Raw genomic sequence first — 17,056 nt, forward strand, 5'->3', positions numbered from 1 at the left:
GTAAAAAGTTGGGATAGTTGGGAAAGACTATATAGCCCTGCCAGTTTATATTGGGGATATATTTAATTTTATTTCCTGTCCTTGTGACAGTAGGGTAAGAAAAGAGATTAGCAGTTGTTAACTGGATCGGAAAACACAATAATTTTAACTTAACATACTTAAGTAGTTTGTTGCATTCTGCATCCTCATCGTTATATCTTTCATTGCTTCCTGTCCCAACTGCAAATGCAGGGGAATCTCTCCAATGATTGGGACACAAAAACCGCTATTAAAAATCTGAGAAACTTTTTCAGAAAAAAGAAAAAGTGTTGGCTGTAGTTGAAATTTAATGTGTAGGGGCCAATTTTCTAATGTGTGAACTATGGAGAAGGGAATCTGTACCCACTTCAGACATCCAATTAATGGGAAGTCACGCTCTACCGCTTCCTTCACATGTCGGTAAATCAGACCATTAGTATAGAACATCTGTGCAGGGATTATAACATTTGTGTGTATGGGTGGACAAGACCATTTTTTGAGGAATTTACCATTCTTAATGAATGGACAAAAACATAATCTTCTGGCATTGAATGTTTGACGATGGTTGAACATTTTTAATTAAAAACAAATGCCTTTGAAAAAAAAAAATGCCTTGTTTACAGCCTACATAAAGTTGATAAGAGTAGGCTAGCATCCATGTGTAGCCGTTATAAAATAATCACTTTGTGGTTGCATTGTTCATTGACAAATGGGCAGATCATTTTGCAAAACCAGTTTTTAATATTGCTTTTCAAACATTAACAACCTAAGACCTTACACATGTAAAGGGGTTGTAAAGGTAATTATTTTTTTCCCTAAATAGCTTCCTTTACCTTAGTGCAGTCCTCCTTCACTTACCTCATCCTTTGATTTTGCTTTTAAATGTCCTTATTTCTTCTGAGAAATCCTCACTTCCTGTTCTTCTGTCTGTAACTCCACACAGTAATGCAAGGCTTTCTCCCTGGTGTGGAGTGTCGTGCTCGCCCTCCCTTGAGGGGGGAGGGGGCGAGCAGGAGAGTCAGGACGCCCACTAACACACAGCTCTTTTCTCTATCTGCAACGTAGAGAGCGTCCTGACTCTCCTGCTCGCCCCCTCAAGAGAGGGGCGAGCATGACACTCCACACCTGGGAGAAAGCCTTGCATTACTGTGTGGAGTTACAGACAGAAGAACAGGAAGTGAGGATTTCTCAGAAGAAAAATGGAAGGATGAGCTAAGTGAAAGAGGACTGCACTAAGGTAAAGAAAGCTATTTAGGAAAAACATTTTTTACCTTTACAACTAGGGTTGTCCCGATACCACTTTTTTAGGACCGAGTACAAGTACCGATACTTTTTTTTCATGTACTCGCCGATACCGAATACCGATACTTTTTTTTAATAGTGTTGCTCACGAATATTCGCATTGCGAATATTCGGCTCGAATATAGCATATTCGAGAAATCGCGCTATATTTCGAATTTCGCGGTGAATATTCGCAATTCCGAATATTCGCATTTTTTCAATTTGATTTTTAAAACAGATCACATCCTATCGACGTCTAAAAGCATTGCTGGTATGATTAGAGACCCTGGGCCGAGTAGCTAAGCTGAGGCGATCCTTTTATGTTGCCAAATTGAAAAAAAAAATATTGCGATTTTTCGCTATTGCGAATGCGAAAATAATTGCGAATTTTCGATAACTGTGGTAGGAGAACTCTGATTGTCTCTGATGCAAAAGGGGGGGGGCTTTGTGTATGTGTATGTTATGAATATTTGTATGTTTGATATTATTATTTTTTGTAAGAAGGAAAAAATTGCGCATACCTTAAAAAAGGGGAGAATACAGCAGCAACTCAAAAATGTTATACAACATAATTTAATACAAGACAGAAAATGGAGTCGCTCTACAAGAATAAAAAATATGTCTAGTGACAAGACATGTGGGCAAATTATAAAATAAGCAAGCGCAAATAACTTGTGAAATACACAGTGAAACAAATATATAAAGAAATATAGTCCCAATAATAGAAAAATAATCTTTCATAAAAATGTCTTTGATATGTGAAGTGAAAAAAAGTCCAAAGCATGCAGCATGAACGTGTTCAATCTTTAAGGTGTTTGATTGACAAACGGCTGTGACAGATGGATAGAGTAAAGAATCACCACCAATGCAAAACACTTTTTATTTTCTATTGTAAAATATCAAGAATATTCTGAGCCAATCAGAGTGCTCCTTCTGCATTTGCCGAATATTCGCAATTATTTTGTATTGTAAAATATCAAGAATATTCTGAGCCAATCAGAGTGCTCCTTCTGCATTTGCCGAATATTCGCAATTATTTTGTATTGTAAAATATCAAGAATATTCTGAGCCAATCAGAGTGCTCCTTCTGCATTTGCCGAATATTCGCAATTATTTTGTATTGTAAAATATCAAGAATATTCTGAGCCAATCAGAGTGCTCCTTCTGCATTTGCCGAATATTCGCAATTATTTTGTATTGTAAAATATCAAGAATATTCTGAGCCAATCAGAGTGCTCCTTCCGCATTTGCCGAATATTCGCAATTATTTTGTATTGTAAAATATCACGAATATTCTGAGCCAATCAGAGTGCTCCTACAGCATTTGTCGAAATTGCGCAATAAATATCGCATTCGCATGTTGCGATATTTCGATAAAATATCACGAATATTCTGAGCCAATCAGAGCGCTCCTCCAGCATTTCTCGAAATTGCGCAATAAATATCGCATTCGCATGTTGCGATATTTCGATAAAATATCACGAATATTCTGAGCCAATCAGAGTGCTCCTACCGCAGTTATCAAAAAATCGCAATTATTTTCGCATTCGCAATAGCGAAAAATCGCAATAATTTCATTTCGATAAAATATCACGAATATTCGAATTTAGCGAATATATCTCGAATATTCGAATATATATTCGAGATATATCGCGAAATCGAATATGGCATATTCTGCTCAACACTATTTTTTAAATGTCATGTGACAGTTTTCAAACCACAATACAGACTAAGGATATTTTCTTTAGAATTATGAAGAACTCTAACTCAAGACATTATAAAAGAATAAAAATGAGTAAAAATGAATAAAAATGTTTTATTTGCTTGTCATGCAGTAATAAAAAACTCAAAGAATTTTCATAGAACATGTTGATAAATACAAAAAAAGTATTCTATTTAGGTATCGGGAGCATTTGCGCGAGTACGAGTACTCCCGCAAATACTCGGTATCGGTCCCGATACCGATACTAGTATCGGTATCTGGACAACCCTATTTACAACCCCTTTAAGCCCTAAAATGTCTTCTTTATCACATAGAAAGAAACTGGTTAAAATAATATTTGAGATATAAATAAAATGTATCACTTGGATAACTTATCAGTGACAGATCTACCAGCTTCACAGGCCATGCAGCCAATGTGTTTGGGAACAACAGGACCTCACATTCAACACCTTTTCCAAAAGACTCCATCATAGCACTCCATGTAGGCAGTGTCTGTAGTACTAGATCTGCAGCTGATATATGCATTTACTCAACATGCACAGTGAAGGACACCTATATTTCTAGAAATTACATGAAAGAAAAAAAAAGGATTTTGTAATACTTACAATGCACATTGAGCTCAACAACAACTTGGTCCTCTCCCACAATATTTTCTGCTGAACAAACCAGAGTTTTTGTATTGTCCAGTGATGTCACATTCTTTAAAATGAGGGAAGCGGCACGTGTTACAGTTTCTATCTGAAAACAAAAATAACACTGTGAAATATCATTTTGAGAAACAAGGCAATGAGTGCATACGGTAACTACAACCAAAAACTCTTACCAGGGTATTTGACTTAATCTGGGATATGTCCCAAGAGACATTAGGGTCAGGGATCCCGGTGGCTTCACAGGACACTGTCGCGCTGTTCCCTTCTAGAACTATGACTTCTATTTTGCTGACATTTACTTTTGGCATAACTGTGAATGACAAAAAGAATCAATGCCACACTGCTAAGAAATAAAATAACATAAAAAAAAATACAGTGGAACCTCGGATTGCGAATAACGTGGTTAATGAGCGTTTCACAATAGAATTTTTTTTTTTTTTAATTCTGACTCAGTTCGCAAGTGTTGTCTCACAAAATGAGCAGAATTCAAGCTTTTGTAGTGTGCAGTACCGCATTTGGCCAGAGGTGTGGGGGCGCGGGTAAGGCCTCGTACACACGACCGAGATCCTCGGCAAAAACCAGCAAGAAACTTGCTGGGAGATATTTTTTTGCTGAGGAAACCGGTCATGTGTACACTTTCGTCGACGAAACTGTCGAGAAACTCGACGAGCCAAAAAGGGAGCATGTTCTCTATTTCCTTTGACGGGAATGGAGAAAATTGGCTTGTCGAGTTTCTCGACGGCTTCACAAGGAACTCGACGAGCAAAACGATGTGTTTCGCCCGTCGAGTTTCTCTGTCATGTGTACGAGGCCTAACACTCAAAACCATTCAGAGCTGTTCGGAAATACTCACCCCCCACCTCTGGCCACATTCGGTATTGCATGCAATAGAAGTCAATGCGGAATGAATTATCTTCGTTTCCATTGACTTCTATGGGGAAACTCGCTTTGATATGCAGATACTTTGGATTACAAGCATTCTCCTGGAATTGATTATGCTTGTAATCCAAGGTTCCACTGTATATATATATATATATATATATACATTTGCATAAACTATTCTCTATTGTTAGCAGGAAGAATGTGTTCAAAGGTAATCGGATATTTAGGGGGTACTGGTTTGAAATGAATGGGTCACATATTGAAACAAGATAAAAGTGTTATATAACAACTGCACAAACTATTTTAGCTTTTACAGATACTGCAGAAAACTGTTTTTGCTTTCAAATTTATATTGCTATCCAATAATCAGTATATAAAAATTTGTAGTTTTGGCTGATCTCTGAACACATGTAAAGTCATCCCTCAAATACAGAAAAGTGCTTGCCTTTTATAAAAAGAAAAAGCAAAATCTTTTTTTTTTCACCTAACTTACTGCCTTTTCCAGCACTCCCTCTAGAAATGCTGCCAGTAAAGATTTGAGCAAGGTCTACATTTCTTATTTACTAGAGTTTACGGTCACCCCAGCCAGAATTTGGAGTTCTGTGTGGCCTGTAACCTCATCATACCCCAGTAGTCCTATTTTGAAATGACTGACAGAGTCACCTATGTAGTCCATCTCAATCTACTAGTCCATTGACACTATCCTCTCCACTGATTGGCAATGCAGCTGTCTAAGTTGGCTATGTTTCTCCTCCATTGCCACAATTAAGGCATAAGCGTATCCACCCTAAGACAGAATGTATATAGTTACATAGTTAGTCTGGTTGAAAAAAAAGACACAAGTCCATCTAGTTTAACCAATATTTCTGGCAGGATCACCAGAAAATAAAAAATAAATAAAAATAATGCAATCATCCAAGGATCAGTAAGCTTCAAAAAATTTTTTTTTGCTTTTGGGTTAGAATACACTTTGATTTAGACACTGAAAGATGCAGTTATTTGTTTTAATTAAAACATCCCATGTATACTGCTCTTTCAATGGACCATTTATAGGCAAGTATACTGGCATTATTAGCTGTACTGTTATATTAGATTAGTAAATAGCAGTACAAAAGGGTCAATATTTCTAAACTGCTAACTGCTAAATTACCAACGTGTTGATGGGATGTTGATTATGTACTATATATGGCTATATGGTCATTGTACTAAAGCATAATGAATATGGTAATTTTTTTAGTTGTTTGAAATAAATTATTATTCGTTATTAAGTGCCATTAATTTGATGTCAACTCCTTGGGACCACATGAATAGATAACGCAAAATATTAGAAGTTTAAACATCAGCTTTAAAGTGATTGTAAAGTCTAAAGCCCTGAACACATGATCGGAATTTCAGATGAAAAAAGTAAGACGGACTTTTTCCATCGAAAATTCCGACCGTGTGTATGGCCCATCTGACTTTTTTCTGAGGAATTCCATCGGAGTTTAGATAGAGAACATGTTCTCTTTTACTCCGATGGAATACCGTCAGAATTCCGATGTGTGTAGGGGGCATTAGGCTTTGTTTTATTTATAAAAAACATGTTATATTTACCTGCTCTGTGCAATGGTATTGCACAGAGCGGCCTTAACCCCCTGAGCGGTAAACCCGAGCGTGACTCGGGGTTGGTTTATTTATGGTACGATCGGTATCCCCAAAGTCACGCTCGGGGTGGATGTGCAGAGAGCGCAGCGGCGTTCCTTACCTTGTCCAGGCGATCCAGCGATGATCTATCATTGCTGTGATCGCCGCCGAGACACCCACCGCGCCGTCCATCTGCCATCTGACTTCCTGGTTCCGTTCCCTGCACCGCAATGGTGCATGGGAACGGAACTGGGAGGGAAATTCAAATGTTGCACCAACACAAACACATAAAAAGGTGGTGATACAATGTAATCTGAGAGGATTACACTGTATCACTTTGAAAACTGACACAGTGCCCTTTCATTGCCCCTTGCCATTGTCATTGCTGACATATAAAACCTTATAAAACTATATAAAAAATGGCATAAAAAAAGCGCTGTCCTCCAAATGCGCTTTTGGACCAGCTGAGCGACAGCGATAGCGGCAGCGACATGGAGTTGCTCGCAGATCAGAGCGACAGTGAATCGTATGGAGATTTATCATCTGGATCTGACACTGACACTGATATAGAAAGTGACGCCGCAGATGATCCCGCACCTGACCTGAGTGATGTGCGCACTTGGTGCCCTATAGACAGCGATGCGGACCAGACAGCGCCCCCGAGGTTCCGATTTACTGGATCTCCTGGGATGAAGGTAGATGTGGAGAGTGACAACCCTCTGGCGTATTTGAAACTCTTTCTATCTGAGGAGGTCATTTTACAAATTGTGACGGAGACCAATCGCTACCACGATCAGCAATCTGCTACGCTGCGTGGCAGATTTTCCAGGTCCAGAAAATGGGAACCGGTCACCGAGGGGGACATTTGGAATTTTTTGGGACTCATCATCCTTCAGGGGGTGGTGGGCAAACCGCTCCAGAAGTGGTACTGGACCACCAATAAGATGCTGGCCACTCCGTTTTTTGGCACTGTGATGTCCGAGTATCGCTTTTCACTAATAATGAAAAACCTGCACTTCGCCAACAACGAAGAATTTGACGAGGCCACACATCCTGCGCCAAAGCTGAAAAAAATCTGGGAGGTGTGCCAGATGATTGTTGCCAACTTTCAGCGGACCTATGTGCCAGAAAGGGATGTAAGTGTGGACGAAAGTCTGATGGCCTACAAGGGACGCCTGAGTTGGATCCAATTTATTGCGTCCAAAAGAGCGCGCTTTGGGATAAAATTTTACATGCTATGTGAATCATCCACCGGCTATATATGGAATGCGGTCATTTACACCGGGAAAGGTACCAAATTCAATCCCAGGTACAGCCGCTATGGGATGGCCACATCTTCTGTCCTGTCACTGCTGGACCCATTGCTGAACCAGGGATACTGCGTGACAACAGACAATTTTTACACGTCACCGGAGCTTTATGAGGTTTTGCTCCTCAATAAAACGGACGGGTATGGTACCGTGAGGCCAAACCGGCGTGACATGCCATCTACGTTTGGCAATAAAAAAATAAAAAAAGGAGAGATGGTTGCCTTTCAAAAGGGCAAAATGATGGCAATGCGCTGGCGAGACAAAAAGGACGTGTGTCTCATGAGCACCGTGCACAGCACCTCCACTGCCATGGTCCGCACAAAATACGGAAAAGATGTGCTGAAACCACAAGTCGTGATCGACTATAATCACACAATGGGAGGTGTCGACCGAGCCGATCAGGCGATGACATTTTACCCGTCAATGCGAAAACAACAAAAGAAATACTATAAAAAGGCATCTCCTTGAACAATGTCTTTGGAACGCCTATATCCTTTACAAAGAAAACACGAACATACCTCTTGTTCATTCGGACTTTATATGGAAGGTGGCTGAGCAGATCTTTATCAATCACCCGACGGCATCAGTGTCTGCTAACAGACCCGGACGACGCTCTGTTGACGTTGGGAATCCAGAGCGCCTGACAGGTCGTCATTTTGTGGAATTTGTACCGCCAACCGCACGAAAGTTAGCGCCTACCAGGATGTGCGTCGTTTGCTGCTCCAAGAGGGATGAAAATGGGAAAAAAGTCCGAAAAGAATCAAGGTACTATTGCCCAGATTGCAATGTCGGACTTTGTCTCGTTCCTTGCTTTAAAGTGTTTCACACTATGGATGTGTATTGAATTTCTTTCTTTGACTAATTTCTTTATTTTTCATTGCTTTGTTGAATAAAATTATATTATTGATTAATTATAATTCATGTGTTTGTGTTTCAAATTTATCACATCTGGAATGTCTACTAGAGTCTTGTTTTGGTCAGGTTTAAGTAAGTAATTACTAAGAATTGCAGGCCTACAATACATATCACCAAATTTCCATGAAAAAAAATGTACCGCTTTTGGCATGTAATTCCAGACAGAATCATACCGCCAGGGAGGTTAAATCTTCTTTTCCAGGGTCCCCCACTGGTGCTCTAGGCTCCATCTCATCTCGGTGCCCCACCATAGGAAGCTGATTCCTATGGTGGTGCACCTGCAGGCTTGCTTCTGAGCCAGGCTGTGTGCATCTTTTTACACAGGGAGCAACCCGGCCCTGCCCCCCGCTCTCTCCTCCCCCTGCTGCTGATCAGTCCCTGAATGAAGAGGGAGGGAAGAAGGAAAGACGGCAGCCAGGCACATTGCTGGACCGGTCAAGGTGTCAGGAAAGTGTTTAGAGGGGGGGGGGGGGAGCACAGCAAGTCCTGAAACTTTTTTTTACCTTGCAGAGAATGCATTAAGGTAAAAAAAATGTTTTGCTTTAAAACCACTTTTATGCTTTGCACATTTGAAATAAGTCTGACAATTGCTATTTTGTAAATAAAAGTACAGCAAAGCATTGGGTGCATTCCGAATTCCGTGGAATGGTTGCCTTCACAGCATATCTCAGGTGCTCTACATTGTTTTAGAAAATGGAACAATTATCTTCCTCCCAGATAGCTGTTGTTCAAACAGTATCTAAATGCTAAACCAATTTATTTAGGGTTTAGCTACAGTGATAAGGGGTTAGACACACGTTATGTTTTTATTGCTTTTATTGCTTTTATTGCTAGCAGGCTTCACACACTCTATATGTCCTAATGACCATTATTGTTGGGACTAAAATTGAACTGGGACCAGAACAAGAAGAGAGATATTACAATAGGGTTGTCTGCTCAGGTGATAAATGTCAAACTGGGGTTTTGCCTTAATTTGTACAGATTTTCTCTTACTTTCTGTTGTGTCAAAAACAGAGAATGAAAGGAAAGTGGCACAGATGTCAAAAATAATCCATCAAAAACGTAATTAAAAAAATGTTTGGCTTAATGTATGCTTTAGGCAAGCATAGATTTTCTTTTCTAATATGTGACATAAAGCATTGAATACTTTTCCTTAAAGTGGACCTTAGTCATTTTTCATCTTTCCATCTATTAAATCTTCTGCCCTTGTTGTTTTAGCTTTTGATAGTAAAACATTTTTTTTTTCTGCCAGTAAATACCTTCTACAGCCCACTTCCTGTTTCTTGTCTAGTCATCAGCCTAGACCAGTGATAGCGAACCTTGACACCCCAGATGTTTTGGAATTATATTTCCCATGATGCTCGTGCATTCTGCAGTGTAGTTGAGCATCATGGGAAATTTAGTTCCAAAACATCAGGGGCACCAAGGTTCGCCATCACTGACCTAGGCTTATGACATCATGCACAGCTATCTCTCACGCTCATGAGAGTTAGCCAGTAAAGGAGGGGGTGAGTTATAGGAGGGCCAATGAGAGCTTCAGGGCTGCAGCGCTAGAAGTGTGCCTCTGTGTGTCTGTGTAAATCCAGGAAGTGAGCAGGCAGCAGCTTCAGCTGCCCACAGTTAAAATGGCTGCAGCCAGACTCAGCGGAGAAGATTTCTGCAGCATATTTGGCAAGTACAGAATCACAGTATATTTAAAAATATGCAAAGTGGTTGGAGGGAAGCATCAGAATTGCAAAGATGTTTTTATTACAAATTATGTGAGCAGACTGCAGTTCCTCTTTAAACATGCATGTCATCATAGTTATTGTTTTCCAACCTGCACTAAGAAAATGACAATTAGATTCTAATTGGTTGCTAAGGCAACATCTTCACGTTTCTTTTCTTCAGATTTACACATGAAGCTCTATAAGCACATGAAGCTCTAAAAGCAAGGCCCCAGCACTCGTACAAGAAAACCAATCACCATTTCATCATGCATCCCAGACATAGCTATAGTTATTTTTAATCAATAATAGAACATGAAAACTGTTATAAGGTCTAGTCTGTTAATTTATGATTGTAGTTGTGAAATGGCTATGTTATATGATTCCTGTATATAATGAAACCGATAATGAGTCTTTCTAATATAGAACATTTTATGTAAAGTAAATATTGCGACTTGTACTTTGTGGCATTAAATCCATTTTGCAAGTCTGTAGATTAATTGTTTTATGGATCCTAATACGTTTTAACGTGCTTCATTTTAGCTGTTTTTTATTGCATCATTTTTAGTTAGCTCTTTTTGTCCGTCTATCTGTCTGTCTATCCACCAATTGAATCCATCTATCTATATTGTGCTGAGCCTTATAACATAACTGGGTTTGGGCATCTACACTGTGTGAAACATAAACACTCTAATATAGCAGCAATTACAGCAGCCATTTTAGCCTTCTGATAAAATGGAGGTTGAAGAAAACGGATGAAAGATTGAAAGAGGAGAGGGAACAAAACCATTCTCAAAATGTCTAGCAGTCATCTCTCTACATTGCAGGAAGCCAGTTATTGTAATAATATCTACAGGAGTGAAGCCATTAAGATTCTTCTAAATGCATCTTTTTATCGAGAGTTTTTATATTCTACACTGTATATTGTAATTAAACAGCAGCATGAAAATCTGACAGAATTCTATGGTTTGCAGGAAAGAACAAGAAAATGATCGAGAACATTTCACTACATGACTAGTTTATTCATTTCTGTGTTCTGTTGCTATAGAAACAAGTAAGAACTAGAATTACATTTTCGCTAGCACAGTGCCTCTACATTTCTGCGGTGACAGGGGTGGAGGGACATAATGGCGAGACTCTCAAGTGTAAGTGCTATATTGCAACATGGGACTGCAGAACGCCACGTTTACAATTTTAATCAGTAATGAGGTTCTGGAAATTTCATGTGCCTAGTTAGCGCCATTTTCTTCTCTTTTTCCAAGAAGACACAGGTAGTGTTGAAAGGCAAGTAGTGCATTCACTACTTATTATAACCCTAAGGCAGGGATGGACTTGCGCTCACCTCCTCTCCCTGCCCACACCGCTCACCTGGGGGGGAACAAAGAAGCAGGGGGAGGAACAGAGGAGCAGGGGGGATGACAGAGGAGCATGGGGGGAGGGGACAGACAGCTGACTCAACAGCTATGGCCTGGGAGTTTCTAATTTCTGCCTAATCTTGTCCCATAAGGGGGGGCACCAAACTGATTCTTTGCCCCGGGTGAAATAATGTCTAGCTTCCCCACTGGTACTGCCTATAAGAGTACCAGTACCAGCCGTTCTACTCTAATAAAGTAGAACAGTTAGTGGATAGTGAAGGGGGAGAGGGGGCTTGGGTGGCCGGGGGGGGGGGGGGGGGGGGGGTTGTTCGGCCGCCATGGGAGAGACCTGTCAAAGTGGGCCAGTCTGGATGAAGTCCAGGGCCAAATTTTTGTCCCAGTCCAGCGCTGCCCTAAGGTAGGGTGTATTGCCTGAGCTAGTTATCATTGTATGCTAGAATGAAAAAAATGCAGCCTGTTCTGATTTTTCTTATGATCTTATCTACATATTGATGACGGTCATGAAGGGTAACCTTACTGAAAGTCTTCACCAGCCGAATGAGCACAGCTAGTTTTTAGAAGGCCCCATATTGTCAGTGTAGCATATTGAAAAAATAGCTCACATTAAAACACATTGGGGTTGATGTTTTAAATGCAAAAAGATATTAAATCTGGGAATTTTTCCTTAGCTTATTAAATGAGGTGAAGCTCCAGTCTAGTTTTAAGTGTTAAAGTAAAGAATGTTTTTATTTCTGCGGCGATTAGGGGTTGATTTACTGAAAGCAAATAAGTTGTTCACTCTGAAAGGGAAGGTACACTTTGCAAGGGAGTTTCCCCCATTTCCCCAAAGAAAAATGAAAAAATAAAAATGCATTTTTTGCTTGCACTTGATTGAATTATGTCGGCAAAGCTTCACCTCACTCAGCAAGTTTTGGGAAAATTCCCTTGAAAAGTGCAATTTCCTTTACAAAGTGAACAGTCTATTTGCCCTCAGTAAATAAACTCCTAGGCGGGATGTTTGCGTTTAAATATATACTGTATCTACCCTTTTGAGATGAACTTCTTTAGGTCTTTAAACAATGAATATATAATACTCTGCAAGTCCATAAATCTGGAATATATAATTTTCCTGTCTCAGTTACGTCACTTTTACAGTGTATTGCTCTCACAAAAACGTTTGAGAAGAAAAGTAATGCCGACTTTTTGTTTGCTGTACTTTATTAAAGCATTGCATACAGCAACTTATGGCCTTAGAGATCTAGACTGTTAGGAATAGGCAATTTTAGAAAATATAAATACAGCATTGTTCCAATAACAACGATTCTTTGCACCAGACCATAGAGCAAAATGTGATAAAAAATTTCACAATGTGAAATGCTAAACTTTCTACATTGCTGGCATTTTATCTTTTTCTTTTTCTGCGTTAAAATTGGTCACAAGTAAATGAACTGTAGTTAACACATATCTGCTTATTTATGGGCAACAAATCATAAAGATTGCATCATTGTACATTCTATTTAGCCATGATGATGTTGAAATAAGAAAAACAGTTTTATTGTTTTTTGAAAGCGATAACATAAAAAAAATAGGAATAAAAGAGGATTAATCTCATTTAACTAGATTAACTAGTAGCCATCACTGTAGACTGAATTCTGATTGCTGATTGAAAAGAGGAAAGATTATAATAATTATAACTTACCACAGTTGGGTATGTGCATAACACTCACTGCTATCCTTTTATCATTCTCATTAAAACAGATTATGTTCTGCTTGTCCATGTTGAAGAAGTTTGCCTGTTGAAACGCCTTTATCCACATTAAATCACAGGAACACAGGAATGGATTGTCACTTAGACGTCTGAAAGAAAAGTTACATTTTTAACAACTTTCAATTTGTAATATATTTACATTCACTTTTATACCTCTTTTAGACATATGTTTTAAGACACATACATTTTCACAGTAGTAGTTTAGGGCTTTTCTTCAGGGGGAACTTGGGGGAACTCAGTTCCACCACCTCTGGCTCAGACCCTTTGGTGCATGCTCACCACAATCACTTGTAAACACAGAAGTCTGGTTTCTGTGTTTACAAGTGACAGCTCTGCCCTCTGTATGTAATGCAATCTTGGTATTTAATGCCCCTTTAAGACCCTCCTACTGTTTTCGTGAAATTTGACTGACCACACCCACTATTTGATGTGATTTGGAGGGTGGTGTAGAGGAAGGGGTTTTGTGGGGCCGTGGTTAGTTCCAGCACCTATTGTTTGAGGGAAAAAAGCCCCGGGGGTTAGTATTTTTTTCTTTGGTTAACTTGGGAGTTTTAATTAGAAGACAGGTGCGCTAATCTGATACCAAAACAATTGTATTAGTGATAATCAAAAAATCAATTATTAATAACTTAACCACACACAAATGAACTAATGGTCATTATAACATATATGTGAAAAAAATAAAAAATACTTTTTTTCAAAGAAAATGTGTCCATACATAAGTCCAAAGAAACTCTTATAACAATTGTTAAAATAGATAACACCCAATCTAGTGATAGTAAAAAACTGCGATGAATTATAAGTATTCCTAATGCAATCCAGATAAAAACGGTGGTTCCATTGGAGTCTCTTTCGCTTCTCTGGGGAATACCTGAAATACGTCTGATCCAAACAATGTTTAGGCCTGCGTTCTTCACTAAGTCGTGGCCCTGACCTACTTTTATCTGGCTCCCCCAGCGGTGACCTTTCCCTACCCCTCCCCCCTTTTTTGTTTTTCCCACTCCTCCACCTTTCCCCCCCCCCCCACTTCGTTCCTCTTCTTTCGTTTTGCTCGGTTTAAAACACGTATAGTCTTATCTGACTTTGGTACATCTAGATAACCTGAACATTTGGGTCTCCGAGATGTAGGTTTCTATTTTGCAGCATATCCTAAACTCCCGGAGACCTTACTGTTAACGCTCAAATGTAAATCTACCTTGCAAATGTTTCAAAACAACTGTCAGACTTGTTTAAATAGCTATGTATTATTTTGTTAACTGATGCAATTCCTTTAAATATTATTTTTTTTTAAACGGTGTTCTGATTTATCCCTTCATCACAAACACTTGCCTCTTACCAGAAATAATGGATCCCAGGTAATAGAGATCACATGCGCTTGTTTAAATTCCTTAAAGTCCGCTCTAAATGTTTTGCAAATATAACTATATATGCTGATAGGGCTGAATTCTAGGCAAGAGCATTTCTCCAGTCATCTATACCCTCTGATGTCATCACTAAACTTCATGAAATTCTTCCAGCCTTCCTCTGATGGGCGATATTTATATGTTTGTACTTCAAAGTTTTCTCCAGTAGGCCAAAAGATCTTAGTGTCAGCCAGTTCTTGGCTGGTGTTTTCTTTTGGACACCTTCCAGTTCTTGGCTCTGTTTTTTTTTTTTTTTGGACACCTTCCCTGCTATAAACCTGGTAAGGGCCATTTTACAGAAGCAACACTGCTGCATTTGACACATGCATCAGTAGAATTACAAAGGAGAGCCTTGCACTTACTGTACCTAGATGGGAATAGGGTAATTTTACTCTGCCCTAATGAAATCTACTGTATAGCAAAAAGTATACAGTAGTCTGCTCATGATCCTGTCGCTGTTGGTTGTTGTCAATAACAGGATTGCTCATGTGTCCTGGGCCTAAGGACAAAGTCACATTCTTTTTGCTACTGGCATACCAGCGATTATGCTTCTTTTGCTGGCGGTTATTTTTAAATTGGTTTATAATATTGAGATTGAGAAATGGAAGCTTGGCAATCTGTATTGCTGATGAAGTAGACTGTGCAAATTGCTAGATGAGCAGATTTTGACTGGTCACTAATCTTGGTCTTTAAAAGGGCTACTAGTAACCAGTACTAGGCTTTTGGATGACAAGATTAATGTAAGCAGAAATAGTAGAATGTCTGCCAGTCTAATCAATGGTTTAAAAGGGATGGGACCATCAAACTTTGTTATTGAGCAGTTTAATTTACTTAAATGGTTAACATGGCAGATTGTTGATATGTGTTGATGAATCCATATATCAGTTACTCTTAATTCTTAATGTTGTGATGACCTTGCAAGTTGCATTCAATTTAATCTCCTGACTAGTACTTTAAAGATCATCTAACAGTATTGCTTGGCTGTACAATGTCACAAAATGCTTTAAAAGGACCCTTAAAAGCAGTTTATCATTCCTAAGTGATTTATATTAACATTCCTCATCCTAATGTTATCCAGCTGTATAAGTGATAATGAGATATAACTTGATCTAACAGAGCCAACATAAGCTCTTTATAACAATTTTAAGTGACAGAGAATGAAGGAATCAAAATGTAACAACATTTAACTACACCATAATGAACAGAAAATAAATCATAAAGCATTACAATAAAAAAAATGAATGGCAAAAAAATGTAAATAATGAAAAAAAAACTTTTAATATTAAATTGATAAGGAATGGTGTTCATTTGCCATTGCAGTTTTTGCTAAATGTTCTACTCTGCTCAATATTTGTTTGTCATACAGTTGACCATTGTAGATCAACCCCGTTTTACCCTCTTCTTACAAAGAACAAAGAATATTTTTTAGCTCCTTCTGTAATTTTGGTGTCTCCTGGACACACACTAACATTTTGACTTTAAAGGGACCTCTCTCCATTCTGTTTGCCCATTAACCTCCCTGGCGGTATGATTCTTTCTGGTTTTGGGTGCTGAAAGCGGTACAATTATTTTGCATGGAAATTTGGCGTTTTACATTGGAGGCCTGTAATTCCTAGGAATAACTCACTTAAATCTGTCCAAACAAGAGCCTAGTAGACATCTCGGGTATGATAAAGTTTGAAAAACAAAATCATAAATTATAATATAATAAATAACTATAAATAATTAAACCAAAAAATAATGTAATTATAATAAAAATGATTCAATAATGTAATTAAATCAAAAACACTGAAATTTGCTCAGTTGCAGAATTGTCGCTGTCATTACTTTTATTTTTTATGACGAATTTCCCCACAAATCGCTATCGCTCAATTCTGCAAGTGATTATAATTTATTATAACTGTTTTCTAGCTTATTTTTGTTGCTATGGACAATCTACAGTTTGCAGGCAGAAAGAACAGTTTTTATTATACAAAAGTACATGCAGAACACTGGGCAGACCACTAGGGACAAAGGGGGTGTGTATTTTTTACATACAGTACTGTAATCTATAACATTACAGTATACTGTATGTAATGTGTTTATTTACTTTTTTGAATTTGGCGCTGTTCTCTGGCCCCGTGCGTCGTAACATCGCAGGGCACTGTGTGAATTGAGTGAGGACGCCGCTCGCTCACACAGCGGGGATGCATCGCAGGATCCAGGGACAAGGTAAGTAACTTGTGCCTGTGGATGCTGAAAGGCGATCCCGAGTCTGGCTCGGGGATACCGCTTTTGGTATTGAAATCTTACCCCGAGCCAGACTCTGGAATATCGCCAGGGGGGTTAATGATTTGATTTTGCCCTGCCCTGTACTTCTCTCAACCTGATCCTAATTTTTGTTTTAGGTTTCTAATTTTTCCCCTCATCTCTAAATTTACCC

At 38.8% G+C, this 17,056-nt stretch overlaps 1 protein-coding gene across 4 annotated transcripts in view; it reads right to left on the reverse strand.

Annotated features, from left to right (window-relative positions):
* The window catches only part of NTRK2 (neurotrophic receptor tyrosine kinase 2), a 287,133-nt gene that overhangs the window by 224,007 nt on the left and 46,070 nt on the right, over positions 1 to 17,056 (reverse strand). For all 4 annotated transcript variants that reach the window (XM_040355520.1, XM_040355522.1, XM_040355519.1 and 1 more), the window contains exons 6-8: positions 13,163 to 13,320; positions 3,846 to 3,982; positions 3,628 to 3,760 (exon numbers count right to left, since the gene is read on the reverse strand). In XM_040355520.1, the coding sequence (XP_040211454.1) occupies positions 3,628 to 3,760; positions 3,846 to 3,982; positions 13,163 to 13,320 (428 nt within the window). The remainder of the gene's footprint in view (positions 1 to 3,627; positions 3,761 to 3,845; positions 3,983 to 13,162; positions 13,321 to 17,056) is intronic.

The sequence above is a fragment of the Rana temporaria genome, chromosome 1, assembly GCF_905171775.1.
Source record: "Rana temporaria chromosome 1, aRanTem1.1, whole genome shotgun sequence".
Lineage (NCBI taxonomy): Eukaryota > Metazoa > Chordata > Amphibia > Anura > Ranidae > Rana > Rana temporaria.